This window comes from Cydia fagiglandana, chromosome 3, assembly GCF_963556715.1.
Source record: "Cydia fagiglandana chromosome 3, ilCydFagi1.1, whole genome shotgun sequence".
In the NCBI taxonomy this organism is placed as follows: Eukaryota; Metazoa; Arthropoda; class Insecta; order Lepidoptera; family Tortricidae; genus Cydia; species Cydia fagiglandana.
In genome coordinates this window covers 18,808,385-18,835,622 of record NC_085934.1, presented here as the reverse complement: position 1 = coordinate 18,835,622, position 27,238 = coordinate 18,808,385, and the positions used below count along the sequence as shown (strand labels likewise).

At 38.9% G+C, this 27,238-nt stretch overlaps 3 protein-coding genes across 3 annotated transcripts in view; 2 read left to right on the top strand and 1 right to left on the bottom strand.

Annotated features, from left to right (window-relative positions):
- The window catches only part of LOC134680285 (bifunctional arginine demethylase and lysyl-hydroxylase PSR), a 359,994-nt gene that overhangs the window by 268,054 nt on the left and 64,702 nt on the right, over nt 1-27,238 (bottom strand). The window lies entirely within an intron of this gene.
- LOC134680262 (protein lethal(2)essential for life-like) lies at nt 313-1,083 on the top strand. The gene has a single exon (XM_063539356.1). It carries the CDS (start codon nt 447-449, stop codon nt 972-974), a length of 528 nt encoding a protein of 175 aa, XP_063395426.1. The 5' UTR covers nt 313-446; the 3' UTR covers nt 975-1,083.
- LOC134680261 (uncharacterized) lies at nt 6,845-7,792 on the top strand. The gene has a single exon (XM_063539355.1). It carries the CDS (start codon nt 6,890-6,892, stop codon nt 7,625-7,627), a length of 738 nt encoding a protein of 245 aa, XP_063395425.1. The 5' UTR covers nt 6,845-6,889; the 3' UTR covers nt 7,628-7,792.

The window sequence follows — 27,238 nt, the reverse complement described above, 5'->3', positions numbered from 1 at the left end:
ATCGTTAGAGCTGTTTCCGAGAAGCCTGAAATATATAAAAAATAAATATATATTTATTTATCTATTTATTAATATGTATTATGTATTTATATACATATACAAGAATTGCTCGTTTAAAGCTAGGTATATAAATTACAAAAATTAAAAACCAACAGAAGTTCTAGATGCGTAATACGTAAAAGGTTACGAACCCCTGCAGACAACAATTCTATTGAACGCTGAATTTTCTGGAATGTGTACGAATGGCGCGAGTTTCTAGAAATATCTAGTCACTGATAGATGGCGCTGTGGCCAACGTATAAATACGCGAGCCGGTCTGTTGACAGACGTCATTCACAAAAACAAAATTGTGCGAATTGAATCAAAGCGCTACCGGTGAGTTTACAAAGCAAATAAGTCTGCTTTTACCTGGAATTGTGTTTGAATAGTACAAGCATCAGTGAAAAATGGCTTTCTATCCTCTTTACTTGGAATACGAGCGTCCCCGACGACCTCGTCAACTGGTGGATCAACACTTCGGACTGGGGCTGACTCCTCAAGACTACCTGACCATCCTCGCTTTACCGCAGAACAAGGAATACTGCAGACCGTGGCGGAACCTCCAGGCAGCGGCCCGTGATCTCGGCTCATCTATCAAGGAAGAAAAGGATAAGTTTCAAGTCAATTTGGACGTTCAGCATTTCGCGCCCGAAGAGATCTCAGTCAAGACTGTTGACGGTTATCTAGTCGTAGAAGCCAAGCACGAAGAGAGACAGGACGAGCACGGATACATTTCGAGGAGTTTCTGTAGAAGATATGCTCTCCCTGAAGGCATTGAGGCTGATGCAGTGATCTCTAAGTTGTCGTCAGATGGTGTGTTGACTATCACAGCACCTTTGAAAGCGCCTCCTATAGCTTCTAATGAGAGAATAGTCCCTATTGTGCAGACGGGTCCTGTGAAGAAGGAAGTGGAAGGAACAGAGGAGCAGGGATAAATTAGTTTAGACAATTAGGACTTTTAAATTTTGGTTGTACATTCCTATTGTGTATTGGTGCCAGTGCTGTGTTGAAGTGAATAAATGTTTTTTGTTATACTGACTTTAAGTTATTGTTTAATTTGATTAGTACCTATATTTTGTTAATTCAAGATTATCTACCAAATTTGAATACATGCTTTGATTATACAAAAGTGGTTAACTCTTTGTAAAACTAAGATAATTAGGCAGATATTATCCATAGGGAGTATTTAGTTGCAGAGAGCAATTGCATTATGTTGAAAATATTTTCTTCCTTATCATAAATTACCTGGACGATATCTGGGGCAGAAACAGCTGCAACATATCCCAAACTATCAAGTGCGGGTGGCAAGACTTTGGAGACTGCGGAGCTCCAAAGCAGACTATCCATCACATAACAGTTGACTGGCCTAATAGAAGGTTATTGGTAACCATGTAGACTTGCTCTCTCCTAGTGAAGATGCAGCCTTACTATGGGCCAAGACATTGGATATAGCTCTTTAATTCTTTGTAACTCTCTAATGCTAAGCGTTAAGCGACTCAAATCTTGCCATACGATTAATTAAATGAATTCCCAACTATAATACTTAAAGAGCCAGCTGCGATTTGTATGGAAGTGGTATAGAAACTGTGCAGTCAGTGTGCGGTTCCCATATAAATTGCCTCTGGGTACCAGCGTGTCTGGCCCTTAGCCCTTAAAAGTCCAAGTCGGGACCACAGACAGCAGCAGTAGATAACATGTCACTGCAATACTACTGTTATTACTGTACCTGAACCACCCTAGTAAACCCAACCTGAACCTACCACTACCACTTACCTGGTAGTGACATCTAGCAATTACATCGAAAAGCGGCAGGAAAGCAACAATAGCTAACGGCCATGGACAACCTGTTTTGCGGGCACTGTGTATTGTGATAAAAGTTTCTATAATATGGGCTAGATGGCGCTATTATAAATACACCCATTTGATCATGTCAGAAAGAAAATTAATACAAATCATAACATACATAACAATAACGAAGATGATGAATGATGCACCTAAATTCATTACAATAAATCACATAACAATTAAAACAGTTCATACATAATTAATTACATAATAAATGTTGGTAATAAAGTATACTTGGTATAGTAGAGAGGATATAGCCTTTGGGGTCAAAATAATTCCCACAAAGACGGGGTTTGATTTTTTTAATTCTTTGTGTGTATCTTTATGACATATTAAAAATATATCAAAATATATGCATGCAAAACGCATTTATTGACATTTGAAATTTGATAAATCAAAAAAAAATATTAAAAATCGTGTGTGGTATCAAATGACAGGAAATTACACGCTAAAAAAGATTGTGAGGTTGATTTTACAAAATAAAAATAAAAAACAAAGTGGTGGCTTAAAAACTGAATTTTTTTTCAATGTTGAAAATTATTTTCTACACTGAAAACTAAACTAAACTATTATAGTTTTACACATCAAAATAAATTGTGTAAAAGAAAAGAATATTTAATTCATGAATACTTATTTTAAATTATATTAATATAATATGAAAAATATAGGCTCTATATTAATTTTAAAAGTTTTATCAATAAACTGAACGCACTTCAAAGGAGGTGCTTGACAGAATATAAAAAACAAAAAACGATTGTAGACTGTCATTTGATACCACACAGGATTTTTAATATTTTTTTTGATTTTTCAAATTTCAAATGTCAATAAATGCGTTTTGCATGCATATATTTTGATATATTTTTAGTATGTCATAAAGATACACACAAAGAACTAAAAAAATCAAACCCCGTCTTTGTGGGAATTATTTTGACCCTCACCTACAAGTTTTCATACAACTCCTCTAAGTAGTAGTAGTCTTGGTACCTAGTAGTTGGTAGTACAGTAGTACCTATAATATTGGTTATTGGTACCTAAACTGCAAAACGTAATTCAAGACCAAAAAAAGTGAGACAATGTTGCCATTGCAATAATTTGTTTCTAAAATTATAACTTCCTTTTGATAAATAATCACGCTAAGATAATTTATTCATTAGTAATTATACTCCTACTATTTAAAAAAGTACTTTTATTTATTTATTTGTACATAAATACAAGACGCGCTAGTAAAAAAGTGGCAACATTTCTTACTTTTTTTGGTCTTGAATTACGTTTTGCAGTATAGTTAAGATATCAAAGACACTGCAGCTGCACTACAATAGTTATTGGTTGAATGGTAGAAAATGCCGAGCGGTTCCCGACCAGTCTTAAGAGGGAAATATATTTCGCATCTGATTTTGAACTTTATTACAAAGACATAGGGTTCAATTTTGCATAATAATTTTGCATACACCCTTATGCCGTTTTGTAGTACAGGTACTCAATGGGTGGGCTCAGTCAGTGGGCTGTATGCTTCTTTGCCACAGACATATTATAAAAAACCGGGCAAGTGCGAGTCGGACTCGCGCACGAAGGGTTCCGTACCATAATGCAAAAAAAAACAAAAACAAAAAAAAGCAAAAAAAAAACGGTCACCCATCCAAGTACTGACCACTCCCGACGTTGCTTAACTTTGGTCAAAAATCACGTTTGTTGTATGGGAGCCCCATTCAAATCTTTATTTTATTCTGTTTTTAGTATTTGTTGTTATAGCGGCAACAGATATACATCATCTGTGAAAATTTCAACTGTCTAGCTATCACGGTTCGTGAGATACAGCCTGGTGACAGACGGACGGACGGACGGACGGACGGACGGACGGACGGACGGACGGAAGGACGGACGGACGGACGGACAGCGAAGTCTTAGTAATAGGGTCCCGTTTTACCCTTTGGGTACGGAACCCTAAAAAGCAGGTATGGCGTAATAGCATTCACCTAATACCAGTTAATACTGTGTAAAATGTCTAATCTGAAAAGTTAAAATCGATCATAAAAAAAAATGTAATCGTTACAGCTAAAACAGTTCGTAAATGCAATTTGGTTTCCTTATTACCTACCTATGGTAGGTACCTATTAGTAATTACAATTAAGCTGAAACTCGTTAAAACCGATATTAATCCAACTGTAATGGGAGTTTCGTTTCGAGCAAATGCTGGTACACACCAACATCAATCAATAGGGAACCTGTTTGTTCTTGAGAGAGAGAAAAAGACGTAGTGGAGATGGAGTGTGGAGAGCACTCAGGAATTTAGTTTACTTACCCACTACCAAGAGCACCTAAGATCGGACTCTAGTCTTCTCTATTTTCACATATGGCGCAGAGACATGGACCCTGAGGAAAGCTGACCGTAACCGAATTGATGCCTTTGAGCTAGTGGTATTGGAGGAGGGTGCTGAACAGTGTTGGCCGAAACGTTAATGAAATTGACCAAACTTGACCATGAACCTGTACAAATTGAACCGACAACTGTAACCGTCCGTTAAAGTTTACGGTTCAATCTATACTGGTTAATGGTCAATTGCGATTCACGTTCGGCCAACACTGGTGCTGAACATACGCTGGACAGCGCGTCGCACTAAAGCATCGATCCTCGATGAATTGAACATCACAACCAGGCTATCTACTTTTTGGCCACATTGCCAGGATAGTCAGTGATAACCTGGAAAAGCTGGTAATCACTGATGGTAAAATCGAAGGCTGTAAGCCGAGATGCAGAAGCCCAATGCGGTGGGCAGACCAAATTCGCTCAGCCCTTGATGCAACGCTCCACGGTGTCCTACATTCGGCGACAGACAGAAAGGGGTGGCGGCAAAGTCAAAGAGAAGCTCCCAAGAACTGACCACGACCCTTAGTGATGAGGAAACCGATGCAATTTTCATCTATGTACCATGTATGTTGTGGAAATGAATAAAGTTTTTATCTATCTATCTATCTATCTATCTATCAATCAATTTCTTACTTATTGGAATCTCAATCACAACCTGAAATTGTGTCGCTTAACTTCAAACTCGGGTAAATCCATTCGACCAGCAAAGCGACTCTGCAAATACCTATTAGTCCTATTACCTTTTCTTAATACCAAAATCGCATAATCTGACAGATGGATTCAGCCAAGATTCAAGTTAAGCGACTCAATTAGGATTCCGGTACCTACCTTTACCTTTCGAGTATAGGTAAAGTAGATGACTTTTGTTTTTTTGGCTTTTGTTGTTAATACCCAACACATCGGGATTTGCGTAGAGTCCAGACTAAGAAAAGTCTGCACCGATTTTGGTAGCCCACGCAGTGCAAGTGTTATTTACACACATAGAAGTTTCACGTTAACAAAATAACATTGCACTTTGACACACAATTGCACTGCGTGAACTAAATCGCTCCAGAGTTTTCTCGGTCTGACTCTATCTAATAAACAAGTAACAAAACTTAACAAGTATAACTATTTACATTTGTTTTCCTGTTAATGAGTCACAGGTTCACAACAGTCTCATTGATTCCAAGAACTACAATTAGATACCTACTTGATATTCGTTCTTAAAAACAAATATTGTTTACAAATGGATAACCATGTCGCAGTCGCAGCTGTAAATTCGCTGGCCCAATATTACAAGATTCTATGTTTCACTTTTATAGAACTGAAATTTGAACATTGTCATAGTGACATTAAGTCGAATTTCAATTATCTTGAAAATGTAACATTAATATTGTGCCAGCGAAGTGATGTGTCCATTGAAAGTGACATTCGGTTTGTTTGGACCCTAATTTATCTAATGTGGTCCAGACGCTATCACAGAATAAATAATAGTACTACCGTACAGAAATGACACTATCTACAAAACCGAAGTTTGACATCGATTCACGGACGAATTATATTGTCCCTTTCTGATGTATGGCACTATCCCTTTCGGCTATTTAGGATTGTCAAAATTCAAGTCTATCTCTTAGTCTAGTTAGTTAGCTAGTTACGTCTCTAGAGCAGAAACAATCAAGAAAAAATAAGCAAAGCAAAAGTAGCTGATATAAAACACAACATAGCTTATAGCTTGAGAACAGTAGGTATGACCTATTCCAAGATTTTGTATCGCTAGGTTAATAAAAACATTGCTATTGTCCTCATTCTGATTATGGTGTCGTAAAAATATAGGTATTTAATTACCGCTGCAACGACTTTCTCACGTTTTTTTTTTATGTAATAGTCAGCAAACGAGCAGACGAGCCGCCTGATGGGAAGCGGTCATCGTCGCCCATGGACATAAGCAACACCACAGGAGCCACTTAAGCGTTGCCGACCCTTGAGAACCCTAAATACCCGCTTCTTGAAGAATCCCATGTCGTAGCGCAAAGGAAATACCTCATCGATTCTACTCGCTAAACTGAGCTACTTTTACTATGGAACCAACCCCGAAATCCCGATTTTTTTTTTACTTTTTCATACATTTTGGCTGATCTGATGTCGACGCTTTCTAATGGAAAAGTCAAAAAAAAATTCCCCGATTTGAGGGTTGGTCCCATAGTAAAAGTAGCTTATTTAGCGAGTAAAATCAAGCCCTGGATTTAAAGCCCCATGGTCAGACACACACTGTATATTATTTAGACATATTCACATAATTTAAAATCAAGGAGCGTACGAGCGTAAGCCAAAATCAAATACGATATCAATATGCGTCGAAAAGAGTCGCTCCAGATTTCGTACCCTTTCATGTGTATTAGGCTTTGCAAATAAACAAATCGATCACAGCTATACGTGTGCGAACTGCAAACCGTACCATTCCAAAGAAAACTGTAAAGTGTTAGAAACAAGGTACATAATCGCATGACAGAAAGCTTAAAGAAATTTCACGAACGTCGTCTCTGTCCAGAGTGATAAGAAATGAACTTTAACCTAAAGCAGCTAGCTATAAAATGGTCAGGACGCTATCGAGCCGCTGTACTTATAGAATCGTCTACAGAAGTGTTCAGTCGCATCACAATGTACGCGCTTGTGTGTTTAAGTCTCCTAGCTTGTGCCCTTGCGGCACCCCAATACCATTTCCGGCCACCGCCGCCGCCGCCTCACCACCACCATCATGAAAATTACCACAGCTCCGATTTGGACGACTTCGTGACCGATGACGTATTCGACACCGGAAGATTCTTCAAAGATTTCAACAGAGAAATGGAACAGCTAGAAAAAGCGATCGAAGAACTCGTGAAACACTTCCCCAGTCAAGCGACATCTGGTCTTGAAGGAAACCAATACAAGATCAACATAAACCTCAACGGTTTCGACGAGAAGGAAATCTCCGTTAAAGCTAGAGATGGCTTAGTGATGGTTCAAGCCGTTCATAAGACTGAAGGAGGCAGCGAGAGGACCTACTTGGACGTAAGGACGCTTCCATCCTTCGTTAAATCTGATAGCGGCAGCTGGACTTACGGTGAAGATCTTTTGAAGATTGTGTTCGATGTTAAAGAGGGTGCGGGTACAACTGAAGTTGCAGGAAGCACCGAGGCTGTTCAAGTGACTCAGGCCCCTGATCGCGAGGAGATGGAGAGCCAAGAGAATGAAAACACGGATCAGGATGCTGACGTCGGCGCGCGAGGAGACACCGAACTTATCACCAACGAGATCCCTAAAGGAGAGGAGAAGGTGGAAGCTACCACGTACGCGGTTGACTTTAATAATGAGGTAGAGTTTGTGCCTGTGCGTTTGAACCCAGTTAAGCAATAATTCGAAACTTGTTTACTAAATAGTTTGTTAATGAACAAGATAACTTAATTTTCGGAGAACTGAAAACAAAACAAATGAAGTGGCAATTGGTATTAAATTTATAGTTGTATAACAAAAAAGTGCCATTAATTGTTAAATAACAAGTAAAATATGCTTCTTAATTTTTGTTTTGTTTCTTTTATAACTGGTAGGTATTCGCTTGTTGTTTAACCTCTTTTTTTCTGTTTTCTTTGTATTGCTTTCTGTACAAGGTGTGCAATAAAGAGTATTTTATTGTATTGTATTCTCTCTCTTGTATTCGGTGTTGATTCGATGACATTACGAGTATGTAATTCGTTTTCAATAAACCGTACTTCGTGTTTGAAAAATGCTACTAATACAGTATATGTCCCGAGGTTCCAAACTATCTAGATACTGCGCTCGTCTGTCGCAATACCAGATAACCTCTGAACCGGACACCACACCACCCATCGAACAAAACGTCTTGACTATTTCTAATACACTCGTAACTAGACACCCGGGTTCGAAACAACTCAACGTGATTGGAGATCATTCTTATACTGGTTCAGTAGATGCGGCGCTCTGTGCGTTTAAATTGTTTTCACCACACCAGCTGGTAAAGGCTTTCTGAATTGTTCAAAAACTAATAAGAAAGTTGCATTTTATCTACATGTGGGGCAAGGTAACCATCAGATGCAAATTTTGAGTTGTTTCTGTTAGCTGGTTGAATTGACTTTTAAATGATAATTTTGAATGATAAATATTTAATGTCGTTCATTTGGATCTGATTTGGTTTGATTTTGTTTGATATCATACAGTCATATTTTATAATGCGCGCTTTATAATTATCGGTATAATTTTTTTTAGAATGACTGACTAAACAAAGGTACCGCAAAAAAAGGGTACAAAGAGGCTGATTCTCATTTAGCCATTTGTAAAGGGGTTTGATCTAGGTTTGATACGGTTAACGGGCGGCCTTAGAGAAATGCAATCAGACCGGCTAGCATGAGTTGGGTTCTCGCGCGCGAGAACGGAACTCATGCCAGCAGGTCAGAGTCATGTCATTAGGTCTCTCGCTCGCACTTACCTATTTGTAAATCAGAATCGGTCTCAAGATATAGCATAAGCATAATAACTAAGTAAAATTTTGTTTCACAAAAAATCCCTACTAAACCGATGTAAGTAGACTAAGTAGATGAAATTTAAATTGGCGATAGTTTTGAGGTCCACGGTCTAACCATCCATACGTCTTTATCTTCCATCTTTATCAACCATATGAGATTTTTCATCATCATTCTATCATCAGACAAATTTGCGGGCAGAAGCACGATTTTCCTTTAATATGAATATGAAAGTAACGTACTATTTCGTATTCATATTAGAGGAAAAATCATTACCAACATCGTTCATTTGCAAGATTTATCACATTTCTCATGCAGGATGCATATAAATTGATATGAATACCCGCTTAGCAGCTGTGATGCACCGGAACGTGCGTTGCATTAAGTGCATATTGCAACTGCACGGTTAAAAGATAAAATAATGTAATTTTACAGGATGTGATTCTGATTTAACTATTTGTTATGGTTTTGATACGACCTTGACGAACGTCTTGCGTCTTGCTGATTGGTGCGCATCTCCTTGTTACTTCTTGACGCTTAAACCACTGAACCGATTTAGATGAAATTTGGTATGCAGGTAGTTTGAATCCCGCGAAAGGATTTAGGATAGTTTTCATACCTGATCAACCCTTAAATGTGTGAAAAGGGGGGTGTAGGTAATTACTAAGGAAGTGTCATACGGAAGAACTAATTTTACGCAGAACGCAGAGGAAGACACGGGGAGCAAGTGAATGATGAGGCACACGGCGTTGTCAGAATGGAATGAATGAATGAATGATTTTTTTTATTTTGTTGATGCTTTATTCGAAACACACATACATACACAGCAACATTAAAATAGGCTTAAATCTACGTAAATTAGAAGTTACAGTGCTGCAAGTGGTTCCAGAAAAGGTTCCGTCACACGGGCTCGTTTTCCGGGTGGGACGTGAGCGTTTTATACATAAAAGCGGCGCGCCCCGCTCAAGCGCCGCCCGGTAAATGCGCCTGTGTGTCGAAGCCCTAACACTCAGCATGTGTCGCAGCACAGGAGTAGTGTTCCGTTTGACACACAGTGTGTAAAACAAACACAAAACAACACAACATAAAAAAAACCTAGCGGGGAATACAACATAATGTTGATATTGTAAAGATTGGAGATACCTCTAAATCCCTTTACACTACTCCTTTTTGACCGACGTTGACGTGGATCGTTGGAATTGCTCGTACAAATATTTATGGCGTTTTGAATTAATGCAAAACAATAATATCAATTTTATATAATTAAAGCCATTTTAGAGAAATTTCTCTATCTATCTATTTATCTATTTTGTTAATAATTATTAACAAATATAATTTATTTATCAATGGCGGGGTGCCAATAGGACATGATTTCCAAATGGAATATTATTTCCAAGGGCTTGTATTGTTCATATTTTAGGCTATAATATGATAATAGTCGGTTATTGTATACAATAACCGACTATCATCATATTATAGCCTAAAATATGAATCATCAGGCGGAATGTATGCTTGTTTGCCACCGACGTTGTATTAAAATAGACCCGCCATCTTGTAACTTAGTGCCAAGTCGTGAGATAAACCAAGATCAAAGTCTGATAACGAGGCAGCTTGCCGTGATTAAATGCTGAAATTGTATGCAAAGCCGTGCTCAGAAGTTTATAATGTAGATGGTTATCTTTTTACAACACTACGCGAAACGTTTTTTATTTACCTAGCTAGGTACAATACCATACAAATACTCTTTTCATCACACTCGCTCAGTAAATGTGGAATTGCACGCAGGTTTAGCGGGAGTTATATTCATATATTCATATTCAATTCTTTATTGCAGATAACAGATGATCCATATTAAATTAAAATAATTAAAATTACGTACACAATAATAAAACAATAAATAGGTACACTTAAAAATGATTAAAATAATAAAATTAAAAATTAAAGTATTCAGTCTTACACAAAAAATAAAAATAAAAGGTACATTTTGGAATTACAAACACAAAATAAATAATAATAATAGTTAAAATTCAGTCAATTATTTACATGCAAACTATTCCAGTGTCTCGCTATGGGGGAGTCCAAACAGCTAGCGATCACACTCAGAATGCCGTTGTTACTCCCACGCACACGGCGCATGATGGAGGCGACCCGCTTTCGAACAATGGCATGGAAGCCGTCTACTCGCATTTCCGCAAACATGCCCGATGCGCTGCAGCACCTGGGCAGTCCCAACAGCATCCTGAGCGTGTTATTATATTGCACCCTTAAGGCACTGACTGCCCGCTGAGTATAGAAAAAGCGTTCCCCCTAGGGAGTTATGAAATTTCTAGTGCCATAATTAACAGTTTTTTGTCTTTATACTAATATTTGTATCGCAAGTGTGATGAAAAACATCGGGGCGTAATAATATTGCAAACTCGAGTTTATAAATCACTCCGGCAAGCCGTCGCGATTTAACTTACTCTCGTTTGCAATATTCAACTTATGCCCCATGTTGCATAATGTACCTACTATTATTGCAGAGCCAGCAGAGGTAATAGTTATTTGTTTTACAAGGGGGCAAAGTTATTGTTTAACTGCTCATGCTAATATTGATACCCGAGCAAGCGAAAGATTCCAAAATTGAACCACGAGTGTAGCGAGTGGTTCGAAAAATGGAATCTTGAGCGTTGCGAGGGTTTCAAAGCACGAGGGTTAAAGGGGGTTGCCCCCGAGTGAAACACAAAATTTTTCACCACACCAACCCGAAGCAAATATTAAGTGTAAAATATCAAACAAAATCAAATCCAAATGAATGTTATTAAATATTTGTCATCCAAAATCATCATTTAAAAGTCAATTCTACCAGCAAACTAAAGAAAACAACTCAAAATTTGCATCTGATTACTTTGCCCAACATGTGAATAAAATGCAACTTTGCTATCAGTTTTGAAGTGCAAAGTAAGCCTTTCCGAGATGGTGTGATGAAAACAACTTTACTACATATACTACCAGGCGTGACTCACTCCGCGATTTCGTCGCTTTGCAACATGTAGCTAAAAGTACATCCGTTCCACACCAATTTCGGTGGCTAGTAGTTCGATTTTTTAGCATTAGAAATAAGGTAAACAATCTTGATGTGCCTTTTGTTGAAAAACACATTTTAAAAATAAGTTACGGCAACAAAATTAAGAACAATTATTAATCTAATACGATCATTTATATTCTTCTGCTTTCATAAGTAATATGTAGTTATTGATTTTATAACGGCATTTTTCAATTAAAAGGCATGTCAAGATCGCTTACCTTCTTTCAAGTTCTTTCTAATGCTAAAAATAACGAACTATAGCCATAAGCGGCGCGTGGCGCTGTCGCCACCTAGCGGCCATGTCTGTCCTGATCGTAACAGACTACGCATTTTGTTGGAGAGTGAGTCTTCTGTCCCTAGTACTATTATTTATTCTGTGATACTACATGACCACTACATTTATTTACCTATATTTTGTCGTGGTAATATTTACTATTTTTTTTACGAGGGGGCATAGTTGTTTTTTAACCCCACGTGGTAAATAATATTGATATCCGAGCAAGCGAAAGATTCCAAAATTGAACCACGAGCGTTAAGCCTTCAGTAGCGACGCACGGATTGCAGACATCGCAGGTTCAAGTCCTGCAGGAAGCGTCATTTCCTTTATTATAAAAAAATTATACGGTACCTATCCTATTTTATTTGATCCACATCAAAAATATTTATATTTTTCGAACAGAACCCAGTTAAATTGTAGCACTACGGCAAAATTCGAAATACACACAATTGGCAGTTATCCTGCAAATAATGTATTGTAAAAATCCCTTGGGGAATTCTACAAATTGAGGGCGTCGGCCAAAAAACATAAAGTATCGAAATTATAACGACGACTAGACACGCTTTTGGAGATAAAAAGGCGTTAAGAGATGCCGATATTGCCGATACACAATATCAAAGATATAAATGTGATCGTTATCACAAAGTACATATTACCTGTAAAGGTTACATTCGGACTATTTTAATGAATCTCAGTACTTCTTGTACTGAGACTAGATGAAATAGCATAACACGTTCGTGCGTGTGTCGATGCAGCTTAGCTGCATCGACAGATGTATAATGTTTTATCATCGTATTTTCACGACAACGCACGAACGTGTTATGCTATTATCTAGTCTCAGTACAAAAAGTACTGAGGTTCATTAAAATAGTACGACAAAATGCGAAGGTTTCCGAGAAAATACGATGGCAAAGGATAAGTATGCACTACATCTGTAAAACGCTGGAATTAAAAACCCGATGGAATAAGCAATGAACATTTCGATTTCGCTATTGCACATATTTAATGGCTCCTCTACCACAGAATAAATAATAGTACTAGGTACAGAAGACTCACTCTCTAACAAAACGCGTCTGTCACGATCAGCACAGATATGGCCGCTAGGTGGCGACAGCGCCACGCGCGGCTTATGGCAAACCCCAAAATTGGGGTCGAACGGATGTACTTTTAGCTACCTTTAGCAAAGCGACGAAATCGCAGAGTGAGCCACGCCTGCCTCTACACGATGGACCAACGCCGGCCACTCCAAGGCGGTACTACCCAGCCATGCGGTAGAATGAGATAGCAATACCACTTGCTCCCTCTAACGCATAAATGCGTCCCTTGGAGTGGCCGGCGATGGCCCATCGTGTAGAGGAGCTATTAAATGTAAATACCAGTAATGCTAAGTTGAAAAACTTCCGACTTCTCTGAGTTTTATAAAAAAAATCATTAAGAACAGTTGTTTACAAAAATACTAACAAACAGAACAATAATAATAATCGTAAAGTATTTCAATCCAAACATTCGAGAGCACAAAGTTTGGCTGCATTCAATTCGATGCGAAAATGCAAACGTGGAGTAGAAATTGGAAAGTTCGCCGTTATGTGCACTCCGGTAACTGAAATGTCGATACAACCTGGCTCAAGTGAACTCTTTTACAGTAAGGCACGGTACACACGACATTTCTATTTCATTTTAGGTACCTTGGTTGCACAGTAACTGATACCAACCGAAGGGAGGAATAGATAGATATTCGAGTCCAAAACGCCCTAAGATGCTCGGCAGCGCTCCATCGAGTCTTAGTGACCAAGCTGATCAGTAGACCAACCAAGATTCGAGTCTAAAAGACTGTAATTAGACCAATTTTGATGTATGGGTGTGAAGCTTCGACGCTGACTCAGAAAGAAGAGAGCAAGCTCTTAGTGGCGGAGAGGAAAATCTGGCGGAAGATTCTGGGGCCTATCAGAGAGGAGGATGGAACTTGGAGGCGAAGAAAAAATAGGGAGCTAGAGGAGCTGGTTGCGATGCCTAATATAATTGACGAGATCAAAGCCACACGACTCCGCTGGCTTGGTCACCTGGAGAGGATGGGGGAGGATCGTGCTGTGAAAAGAGCGTATGTGGGGCATCCGGGGGGAAAACGTCCGTCTGGGCGTCCCAGATACCGCTGGAGTGACGAAGCCCAAAAAGATTTCAACGTATTTCATTTGGACTCTACTCAATTAAAATTAAAATCTAAATAATAATAGATTATGACTTTGTTTGTGAACTTCCTTAATATTGTGTGAAATAAACAGTTTAAATTGTATTGTATTTAATTACTAATTCCGCATGTATACTCCAAGCTTAACAACATTATAATAACTACATATCAGTTGTATCGAAATTAAACTCTTCTCTCTCACTTAAACTCTTCGTTTAAGAGCGTAATAGATGTTAAAGTCGACTTCCATAAAGTACAGTTTTGTCCTAGATTGGTACATTGGTACAGTGTGGCCACAGAACTAATAGTTTAATATTTTCTGTAGGTGTGGCCTAGGTGAAAGGTTCTCTTTCGATTCGAAATTGGATTGTGCTGCATTTAAAAGTTTAAAGTATTAATACTAGTTAAATAAACGATATTGGATTTGGCGAAGTGTAGTTTCGAGTGGTTTTCACCAAGCTAGTGCATTTACTTCGGGTTTAAGTTTTAAAATGTTTAAGCGATTTTAGCGTTGGTGTTAGAAATGTAGGTAGTAAGTACTAGAAGAATAAATAAATCAAAGAGTATTAAGTTGAATTTCAATTTATTTCACATTGGGAGTTCACAACTTATTTCACGTAGGAAAGTTAGGTACGAGTACATTAGACCGGGTGTGGCCTGTAATACGAGCAAAAAATTAAACTGTAGGCTGTACTGCTCATACTGACCAACATTTGTACAGCAACTTTTAAAAATAACTTGTGGTTTGATTTTTAATACACTTTAAACTTTATACTAAAACGCATTGTATTGCGAATTTTGTTAAGTTTAAGGCGTGACAAGCAACGTCAATCACAATGATATGGCGTGGCGATGGCGTCCATTGCAGATAATATTTATTTTGTATTTTTTTTTTTTTTTTTTAATTTATTTATCATAAAGTACACAACACTTTTATAAACATTATATTCCTCGCCAAACTGCAATTGCAGTTTGTTGGCGAGATCGCGCTCATCTTCACAGACATACATATTATGCTATGCACTAAATACTAAACTTAACTTAACAACTAAATTCAGGTATATTTTAGGTACAGTTTAAATGTTAGGGTATATTATCCAATAACGTATTTTTTAACTCAGTTTTAAATTTAGCCCTACTACATTTATTTTCTTCCCTTAGGTAGTTAATTTCGTTATACAATTTTGGTATCAAAAACAAATCAGTTCTTTTGCCATAATAGTTTTTAGCAGTATTTTGTACAATTTTTTTAAGCCTTATGCTCTTTGTTCTATATCTACTTTGTTTCAACACCTTAAATTTATCATCAAAACAATTTTCTACTGCTATCAAGTATTGCACCTTTTGATGTATAGGAAGTATTTTACATATCTTGTACAATTTGTCGTAATTCCCTTTAAGCCTATTTTTAATTTTTTTATTAACTAGGTATTTCATAGATCTTAACTGTATTTTTTTAATTTCGTCTAAATAAGTATGAAAAGTTCGACCATAAACACTTAGACCATAATTAATGATTGAATCCACTAACGCGTAATAAACAACGAGCATTGTTTTTTTATTAATTAATCTATTTAAGTGATATAACTTGCTTAGGACTGAACGGAGTTTAGAACAAACTGCAGTAACATGTGTTTTCCAGTTAAAATTGTTATCTACATGCATACCTAAATACTTGTATGTACCAACATATTCTAAAGGTTCACAGCTACAGCTATAGATATTATTTATTCGGTTGTGCAGACATTCGTACCCGTGACCTATAATTCCATACTCATTGTAATTAACAGTTTTCGCCTTACGATTGTATGGGGAATATATATGCATACACTTCGTTTTTGATAAATTGATAATTATACCGTTATCGTGGGCCCATTTCACTACATTGTCAAGGTCACTTTGAATGTTATTATGGGCTACCGATATATCTGTATCTGAAGCTAGTAAGCACATATCGTCCGCGTACATAAATACTTTACATTTGCTCACGACGTTTACAACACTGTTGACAAGCATTAGATAGCCGACAGGGCCGTACACCGAGCCGGTCGGCACCCCGAGCTATGAAAAATAGGGAGTCTAAACACTTCATATTTTTTAAAAGTCGTTAAACAAAAGTGTCACCGTTTGAGGAGTACAGTTTATGTTTTAATTATTTGCTCATGTTACAGGCCACACCCGGTAGGTATGAATATTACTTTTCTAATTTGTATCTTCCTAAAACGTCCGCAAATGGACAGCGCTCATAATGTCCTCTGAAAAGACGACAATTTATGAATACCTAAGGCAGTTATCCTGTATGAAAATACAAATTGGTACAAGAACCTTTTTTTACCTTTTTAGGGTTCCGTACTCAAAGGGTAAAACGGGACCCTATTACTAAGACTTCGCTGTCCGTCCGTGCGTCCGTCCGTCCGTCCGTCTATCTGTCACCAGGCTGTATCTCACGAGCCGTGATAGCTAGACAGTTGAAATTTTCACAGATGATGTATTTTTGTTGCCGCTATAACAACAAATACTAAAAACAGAATAAAATAAAGATTTAAGTGGGGCGCCCATACAGCAAACGTGATTTTTGACCAAAGTTAAGCAACGTCGGGCGTGGTCAGTACTTGGATGGGTGACCGTTTTCTTTTTGCATTTTTTTCCGTTTTTTTTTGCTTTATGGTAAGGAAACCTTCGTGCGCGAGTCCGACTCGCACTTGCCCGGTTTTTTATAATTCAAAAACCGCAAATCCCATTCGTTCTATGACGTCTTAAAACATGGGGACGCAAATAAGGCTATTTGCATGTAAATAGTTTAGACGATATCGCTTATTTCAAGTGGCAATTCCCATAATGTGATATCGGAATGGGCGCCGAGAATACTTTCATTCCCGCGCTAATGTTAGGATGTTCTAATAATTGTGAATCCATTGAAAATGCGAGCCGAATACTTTTTTATAAAAACCACGGTGACCATTTTCAAATTACACTAAGTATATACCTACACTAAGCCAGGCGTGGCTCACTCCGCGATTTCGTCGCTTTGCTACAGGTAGCTAGAAGTACATCCGTTCCACACCAATTTAGGTGGCTACAGCCATAAGCCGCGCGTGGCGCTGTCGCCACGGAGTCCGATGTTAACTTTGCACCGATTACTTTAATATGCGTCATTGTATACATACAGAAATTATTGTTATTCGCTACCTACCTAGCTACTAAGAGATAAGAGTTGGCTCATACAGGGTGGCATAAAAGAGGACATACAATAAGCATTTCTAATTATATTTAATGTCAATAGTCAATACGTTCTCGAAAGAAAACAGAAGCATTACGATTTCCTCAAGACGACCGAAGTTACGCTTAATAACGTTGTTTAAGACGTTTTGGTTAATCTTAATTGATAGCTATTAAGCCTAAGCACACCATTTTCTTCATAGGAAAAATTTAATGGATCTAATGATATTTATATTTTCCCTATAGATCCAGTTTCTAAATGTCAACATACATTTTGGATCTAAGAAGAAAAACTTTTCCCACTAGATCCATTTTGGATCTAGCGACTGGATCTAAAGAGAATGATTGGTACTTTGGGGGGGTTCAACGCGTGATAATAATAAAAGAGTTTCCTAATTTCGACAGTACAACGTATCTGGGTCATTTACAAAAATCTCATTCCCCTGGCCATACCTATTCGCAAATTCCCAGGAAATTCCGCTTTATTAGTATTTCATCTTGATGATTGTGTAACTCGTGCACAACTACTACGACTAAATACAAAACAAAACCTAGCTAAGCGGCATTTCTTGGTAATTTGCGAATAGAATAGCCAGGGGAATGAGATTTCCGGGGAATGAGACCAGAGTGATCCATCTACGAAATTTTCATGGTTCCCCAGTCAGTATGGAATCCTTAAAGAGACCGTGCGTGTTGGAGGGTCTGCCATCTCGTGACCTGAATCGAAAGCGAAAACAATTCACGCTCCTAAGCAGGTGTTGCCCCCTACACTAAACGACGGCTCTATTTTGTATAGTAGGGTCAGCCATCTAGTGGCTTAAATAAAACAAGTGCGAGTCGGACTCGCGCACGAAGGGTTCCGTACCATAATGCAAAAAAAAACAAAAAAAAGCAAAAAGAAAACGGTCACCCATCCAAGCACTGGCCCCTCCCGACGTTGCTTAACTTTGGTCAAAAATCACGTTTGTTGTATGGGAGCCCCATTTAAATCTTTATTTTATTCTGTTTTTAGTATTTGTTGTTATAGCGGCAACAGAAATACATCATCTGTGAAAATTTCAACTGTTTAGCTATGTTTAGCACGGTTCGTGAGATACAGCCTGGTGACAGACGGACGGACGGACGGACGGACGGACAGCGAAGTCTTAGTAATAGGGTCCCGTTTTACCCTTTGGGTACGGAACCCTAAAAATGGAAACTTGACATAACGCTTCGCGCCAATTAATAGGCGGCATCTGTGCTGCCGTCTACAGTTCATTCACGCTCCGTATAGTTTTGTCTTATCTGTCTGTACCTAAGATATCCGTTCGTCCACGACTTAGTTCAGGGACCTTTAGTCGCGTCTATTATATTTATACTAAGGGCACAGGGTTATGTACAAAATGACCGTAGTTATGCAGAAAACGACCAACTCAATTTTTTTATCAATACAGAAAGCGACCAAAGCCACTGAGTTAGGGTGTAAATCACTTTGACAAAAATAAAAAGTTGGTCGCCTTCTACAGAACTATGGTCAAATGTCTATCTGGACCCCTATTCGACAAGCGACGTTTGACGTATCGTGTTGATATCCCGTTGATGTGGGAAAAATCATAAGTTCTCGAATACGTACAATGTCAAAATTTGACATTAACAATCCACAGTTAGGGTGACAAGCAAACTAAACCGAACCATCCTTAGTTTAGAGTGGAGTTTTGGTTGTACCAAATGATATTATCCACCGTTGATGGAATCATAACTCAGTATGCGATAAAATCAACTGTTGATTTGATGTGGATGCGAAATCTGACAGTTGTACGTGTCGAATTTGGCCCCTGTAATTACTTATATCATGTTTAATAGGTATATATGTGTCCTTTATGACTGGTGAGCTTTTGACTTTCAGCTCTGAGGACCTACCGCGGACCACGTTCAACGTGTTGCCTGTCTGTCGCACTTGTAAATTCATACGTAAGTGTGACAGAGAGGCAACACGTCGAACGTGGCTCGCTGTAGGCCCTCTGGTATCATGCTATTGTCTCCTGCCATCTTATGCGCACTTATTCCACACTTGTTCAACGTGACAGAAGAAGGGGCGTCCATTTTAACCCCTCTGGCTATTTGAACATTACTTTTCAATAGATTACCCAGCAAATTTTCCGGATAATAAAATACCTAATAGATAGCCTAGCCGGTAGCTACGGTTTTGATTTAAGGCCGGGTGTTAGCCTACGAAGTCCGATAATATTGTATGAGAATCTATTGCCGGCGCCTAGGTTCAGAATGCATTAAATGCAGTTTGAATCTCACGGGTTATGAACCGTGATTCGTAATAGCGACCGGAAAGTACCTAGAATGGAATTATATAAATGGACGGTTTCATAGAATGACCACCCGTTGCAGAAAAACTTCAGTTCCTGGTTTAGATGGTAAACCTACCTACGTATTATCTCTTTCTGCTCTAGAAGATAAAAAAAATCACGTATAATTAGACAATATTAAACGCATGGAAAAAGAAAACACCTTTAAAATAAATTACTTCCGCTTATCGACCTGTTTCAATGTAGGTACACGAGTTGTATTTACTGAAATAATGCTTTAAGGATGACTCACACTAGACCGGGCCGGGTCCGGATAGGGGAGTCCGACATGTCGTTTTCTATGGGCCCGATTTTGAAATAGACATCTATTAGATATCTTTTAGACATCACCAAGATACGATAACGATATGTTTAAGATCTAACCTGTCAAATTTGACATTTGCGCGATTCTGGAGATACTCTTGAACGATTTCCACAGGATATGACTTAGAGATCCAATTCACATCTAATAGATATCTTACTCTATCTAACGTAAAAGTGACATTGGTTGCCCGAATTGCGCTGCAAAAGAGAATTAGTTGATATCTAAACTATAACGTATCTAGAATGGATCTAGTACGTGTCGTCTCTTGTGAATATCTTGAAGTTCGAAAACGGCAGCGTGACGGCTGATCAGTGATCATGGGGTGCTTTCCATAGAATACGAAGCGCCGGAAGCTCCGGCCCTCCCCGGCTCGGTCTAGCGTGAGTCATCCTTTATAATTAACTTGTCATATTAAACTTATTATTTGAATGTGTGTCACGTATTTAAACACGATTAGCGAAACAATAGGTAATAAATAGTTTTTATTACTTAAGTAGTAAATCTGTCGTTGCCTTTGTGAAATACGGTATAATAAATTATAGTATTGGCATTATTGCTACCTGCTAACTATTGTTTGCTTTAATTGTAATTAATATTATTAGTATATTTTACATATGTAAGTATAACTTCTAAAAAAAATCTGTGGCCTAGCGGTAAGAGCGTGCGACTTTCATTCCGAAGGTCGCGGGTTCAAACCCCGGCTCGTACCAAGGAGTCCTTTGGTACTTATGTACCTACGAAATATCATTTGATATTTGCCAGTCGCTATTCAGTGAAGGAAAAGATCGACTGATCCCAATAAGACCTAGTTTCCCCTCTGGGTTGGAAGGTCAGATTGCAGTCGCTTTCGTAAAAACTAGTGCCTAAGTCAAATCATGGGATTAGTTGTCAAGCGGACCCCAGGCTCCAAATGCCAGGATAACGTGAGGAAGAAGACGTAAAAGTATAACTTCTCATTTCGTTGTACAGTCGCCATCATATATATCGGAGCGGCCAAGGTGCTCACAAATATCTGAGCACGCCTCTATTGTCAAGGCGTTAGAGTGCGTGTTCAGATATTGTGAACACCTTTGCCGCTCCGATATATCTGATGCGACTGTACTCGAACGCCTTTTTTTTGCCTTCTACCGCGCGCTGCCGGATGTTTTCGATTTGTTTGAAGACCGTAATAGGCATATAGGTACACAATGAGGTCATTCCGTGACAGTTTCTTATGATGGCTTTAAACAGTATTAAACTCTGGTATCAACTTCTTAACAGAAATCATATTTAGTTACATATAACCAGAGATATATATAACTCCGTATAAGATAAATAAAGTCTAAGAAAAAAACGTGCCTCGGAAATCAAGAAAGCGTCATTCTCGAATATAGATGGCGCACACACCTTTGGCCTATTCTCGGCTAGATGGCGTTGACGACACCGTTTGATATTTAACAATTTTAACACATATCAGTGAAAGAACATGGGTCAGTATGGAACAATAAGAATTAAAAATCATTTATCCGTAAACATATTTTGATTAATTTATACATTTTCCATTTTATTTGAAGTTTTAATCGTGTGTCGATGTACCGTGAATACAAAATTTGATATAATCAAAGATAAATCCAAGATTCCTAAGGTTTCGTCCAATAGGAAGCATCCAACATTCAGCGAATCGCCGCTACAAAATGTTAGGGCGGGATATTCTACAAATAGTTGAGTAAAGCCACACTTAAGTGAACTATAAACCATACGATTTAATGGCTCAGATAATACCGATAAACACAAGTAAACCCTAACTTTACGAGCCCTAAAATGGAGCGAGCGTAAATAACTCTGTTTACGTATTGCGACAATTTTATTGTGTTTTGTATGAGGAATATTCCATTTCATTCTATTGTTTTGCTTGGTTTTACTTGGGTAGGAGTATTCAGTTAAGTAATACTTTTGACAGGTTAGGATCGGGATGGGTGGCAGTGGCACGCTCTCGTTTCGGAGGCCAAGATTCTCTTTGGATCGCTCAACCAAAATAGTTACCGACTTAGTGACTGGGTTAGCGACTGCAGTCTACCTTTGCATCAATGGAAAACTTCAATGTTCTTAGCGAAAAGAGTGACAGAGTGAAACGTTGCAACAATGCGGCACTTTATATAACCCTTTCTTTTTAGTTTGCAGTAGGCGGGTAAAATGGAAAAATGCAAAAATCTGCGTTGACATCAAACATCACGAAGAAACGTTTTAAATAAAATAGAGAAAAAATAACATTGCGGACAATGACATAATCCCTCGGTCTCTTGCCACCATCAATCCTGCTCTTCTTGAGCCGACTGGCATTATCAGAGATGATGGCAAGAGGCCCGACGGGGTGTTTTTAGTTCCTTGGAGCTTGGGACGGATGCTGGTGTGGGATGCTACCTGTGTAGACACGCTGGCACCGTCCCACCTCCAACGGACTACTGTAAAAGCGGGCGGGGCGGCGGAAAGCGCCGAAATTCTAAAACGTAACAAATATAAAGGCCTCGGTAGAGAGTACCATTTTGTACCATTTGGAGTTGAAACTCTAGGTCCATGGGGTCCCAGCGCGCATAAGTTGTTCGCAGAAATCGCGAAGCGTCTGGTTGACGTAACTGGTGACCGAAGAGCTGGCGGCTACCTCGCACAACGTATCAGTATTGCGATACAGCGGGGAAATGCCGCCAGCATCCTTGGTACAATGCCTCAGGGGCCTATTTTAGATTTGGGCTAGTTATTAATTTCGTTTAGTTGTACCACTGTATATATATTGTATGTATGTAAATAAATGATTTTGGTCAGACATTGCGGATATTATTATCGTCATTGGTTTGTTTTGGATGAAGCTGTTGCTGATTTGCGATTGCCACCTTTGCCACCTGACGAAGACTGCATTGTGGATATTTTGTAGGTATAGGTACAAGCTGGATATATAGATAGACTGTACTAGGTGCAGAAGATTCAATATCTAACAAAACGCGTCTGTTACGATTAGGAGATATGTATATGACCGCTAGGTGGCGACTAGGGAATGCTCCCGGTACTGAGTTTGTATGGCGAGAACGGGGAATTCTCGGTTCCGGTACTGTGTTTATATAGTACAAAGGTAGTACCGGGAGCACTCCCTAATAGTGGTGACAGCGCCACGCGCGGCTTATGGCTAGCCACCAAAATTGATGTAGGACGGATGTACTTGTAGATACTTACCTATTGCAAAGCGACGAACTCGCGGATTGAGCCACGCCTGCTTACAGGTAGATATATTATGGCACGTTGCTCTATGGCTCCTCTACACGATGGGCCAACGCCGGCCACTCCAAGGGACACAGCCATGCGGTAGAATGTGATAGCAATATCGTCCCTTGACGATCCTAGATAAATGCGTCCCTTGGAGTGGCCGGCGTTGGCCCATCGTGTAGAGGTGCCATGATGGCCAGTGATCCATTGTCACCAATCAATGCGCAACACTCACGAAATTAAACCTCCACCCCCCACGCCTCTCCCTCACACTTCGCGTTCGAAACTTATTTGAATTTGAAATCGGAAATCGACCCCGATGTCCAACCTGTATAAAATCGAGTGACACCTCTCAGCCCCCAGCACCTACGTCGATGTTGCCTTTGAGTCAAGTCACGATTTCACCCAATAGTTTAGTAAAATTTAGATCAACTCATCTTTACACCACTGACTGACATTACATTTAATTAAATTGTCGAAGGGATAATTGTCCTTGTTGGCTTTGGCTCCGCGCACGCCTCTTAAAGGCCTGTGCACACTGGCTTGCGTGTGCGTGACGTGCACGAGCGCGTGCTCTAAAATCTTGGAGCTGCACACGCACACGTCACGCAAGCGGTGTGCCGTCTCTCGTAAGGATCTGTATACTACAACGCCGCACGCACACGTGCACGTCACACACACGCAGCCGGTGGCCGCAACGGTGTGCACAGGCCTTAAATGTGCGTAACACTATTGTCTCGTATACGGGAAAAATTAGCAAAATAGACTGATTCACATTCATTCACAATAAAGAGTCCATTTGCTTGGAAAGGAAGAGTAAAATTAATATTGCTGCTTTAGCCCGTCCGTGTTATTTAAAACTCCTTTTTTTGGTTGAGTGGCTAATTGATATTAATATAGAAAAATCATAAAATATTCAGGGGTAAGATTTGTTAGTTTTAGAGTTAAGGGCGTTTGCCCATTTTGAAAAAAAAAATTGTAGCAGTCGTTTACGAAAACTGGTGTAGGTGTACAATACTGTCTCTGTGATGAGGTGTGCAATAAAGAATATTTGTATTGTAACTGGTGTACATAGGTATGTGGTATGTGCCATTTCTTGGATTTATAGTTAGTCAAGCAAAACTTGTCAGTAGAAAATTTAAAAAAAATTTAGGTGCGAAGGGTTATCGTTCCATAGATAATTTGAATTTCGCGCCTTTTCTACTGACAAGATTCGCTTAACTATTTGAGGCTATGTCAGTTTCAGTCAAATAACTTCATCATCATCATCTCAGCCATAAGACGTCCACTGCTGAACATAGGCCTCCCCCCAAGTCAAATCTGTCAAATAACTTGCACCCACTTAAAATTGTATTAAAATATTCATGAATTCCCCTCCAAATCACCTCCCAAAAGACGCAGACCGTTCTTGCGGCCAAGCGATGCGATTTCATAAAAACATTCCACTGACAAACGTCTTTTATTTGAGGGAACCTGATAACATCTGAATGCTGAGCGTGCTAGCCCGTGAGGAAAATTCTGATTTAACAATTTGAATGATTTTGATACGACCTTCGGATTGTTTACGAAATGCAATCAATCAATTCGATTAAATTCAATTTAATTCAATTAAATTTAATTAAATTTAATTCACTTTACATACATACATACATACATCACTGGCTCAGTGACCCAAAGAGGATCTTGGCCTCTGACACAAGAGAGCGCCATTCTGCCCTATTCTGCGCCACTTCACGCCAGGGTATTCCGAGGGCGGACTGGTCTTTTTGGGCTTCGTCACTCCAGCGGTATCTGGGACGCCCAGATGGACGTTTTCCGCCCGGGTGCCCCACATACGCTCTTCTCACAGCACGATCCTCCCCCATCCTCTCCAGGTGACCAAGCCAGCGGAGTCGTGTGGCTTTGATCTCGCCAATTATATTAGGCATCGCAACCAGCTCCTTCACTTCACTTTAATTTAATTTAATTCAATTTTATTCAATTAAATTCATTTTAATTCAATTAAATGTCATCAAGGTCGTATTAAAACAAGATAAAAACCCAAATTGTTACAGCAGAATCGGCCCCCGTCTCCCTCGCAACCGTTTCACTTCAATTTTACGACGCCCCTTAAGATGTTTTCCCTTGGACTAAGTTTCTTTTATTATTCGTTGTGACAATTTTTCTGAGTATGATAATCAGGTTCTGTTTTTGTCGCTTTGGACGGGAATCATTTACGAGATTAATGAAAAGCTGGGTGCAGGTATACCAAGTTATGGTGTTATTCCGGTGTTCTGCCTTTTCGCAGAACTATTTTTGGCGGAATTTCATTTGCCAACCAACATTTCGCCGACGTTTCACTTTGACAACTAACGATTAGCAAATTTTTGTATGACAACGTTTCAATTGGTAGAATTATTGTAAAGCAGATTATTATAACGCCTCTAAACTTTTGGGAGACTTATCATTTCTCAAATCTTTCACTTGGTCGAACAACTCTTGGACGAATAACGTTTCGTTGAAGCTACAGTTCGCTTTTCATACATTAGGCAAGTTACAAATAAGAAAAAGATACATACCAAAAAATCAAAAATGGCCGTTGTTCGACTTTTTATAATGTATATTTTAATATTTGAAGCCAGTGGCAGCGAGCGAGCGAAGCGAGCGAGCAAGACCTTCCTGGGCAGAGCCGACTTGGATATGGTTAGGTTAGAAGACTAAGGCGGGAGCTTTGCTCCCGCCTTAGTCTTCGAGGTTATTTTTTTTTCAACAACCTAAATATTTTAGATTTTAGAGAAAAGTTATTCCTACAAAACGGCCCCCCTTTGGCACAGTCTGACCAAATGAAACAATTTGTAGACAATAAACAACTAAGTGTATATTATGCCAACTAAAACATTCTACGACATGAAAGTTGGCATTTTGAAAATTGGCATTATAAAACACAGACCAAACGTTTAGTTGGTAACTGTACGGTTGGCAAATAAAAAAAAAACCATTTGATAAATTGGGAAATGAAAATTCGGCGAAATAAAATTCCGCCAAACGTGAGTTGGGAAGTGATAATCGGCCATACAATTTTCGGCGATAAATAAGAGAACCTGTTATTCCACCTGTCCAATTTCTTTGTCCAATGTGCATTTTGTCTTACATTTTGCTTAATGGGAGTGTGAAACCCAATGACATTGGACCAATATGGAATAGCAACCTAACCGCAGTAACAGAAATTTCACTCGAATGTCCAATACATTCGAACTTCCTATACAACACATACAACCGATTAAGAGGAAAGTGGTGTACTGGCGCGAAATCGCCTTTTCATACAAATTTAGTCCTCATTTTCAGACGATTAATGTTCAAATGCTTCTCCTATAGTTCGTGTTTTTAGCATTAGAAAGAAGATAAGCGCTCGAGACATGTCTTTTAATTGAAAAACGCTTTTTAAGTATCAGTAACTACCTATTACTTATGAAAGCAGAAGAATATAAATGATCGTATTACATTCATAATTGTTACATATTTGCCGTGACTTCTTTTGAAAACGTGTTTTTCAATTAAGACACATCAAGATTGTTTGCCTTATTTCTAATGCTAAAAAAACTAATTATATAAAGACCCGAAAATGTACACATTGTTTGTTTACATTTTTTAAATACCTAATGGCTCCTATACACGATGGGCCAACGCCGGCCACTCCAAGGGACGCATTTATGCGTTAGAGGGAGCAAGTGATATTGCTATCTCATTCTACCGAATGGCTGCGTCCCTTGGAGTGGCCGGCGTTGGCCCATCGTCGTGTAGAGGAGCCATAAAGATACAGACTGTAGTCCAGTATCATTCTTACGGCTAACTTTGGGCCCGATTC

Coding starts and splice junctions, on each gene's coding strand:
- LOC134680262 (XM_063539356.1), top strand. CDS start 447: ATGGCTTTCTATCCTCTTTACTTGGAATACGAGCGTCCCCGACGACCT.
- LOC134680261 (XM_063539355.1), top strand. CDS start 6,890: ATGTACGCGCTTGTGTGTTTAAGTCTCCTAGCTTGTGCCCTTGCGGCA.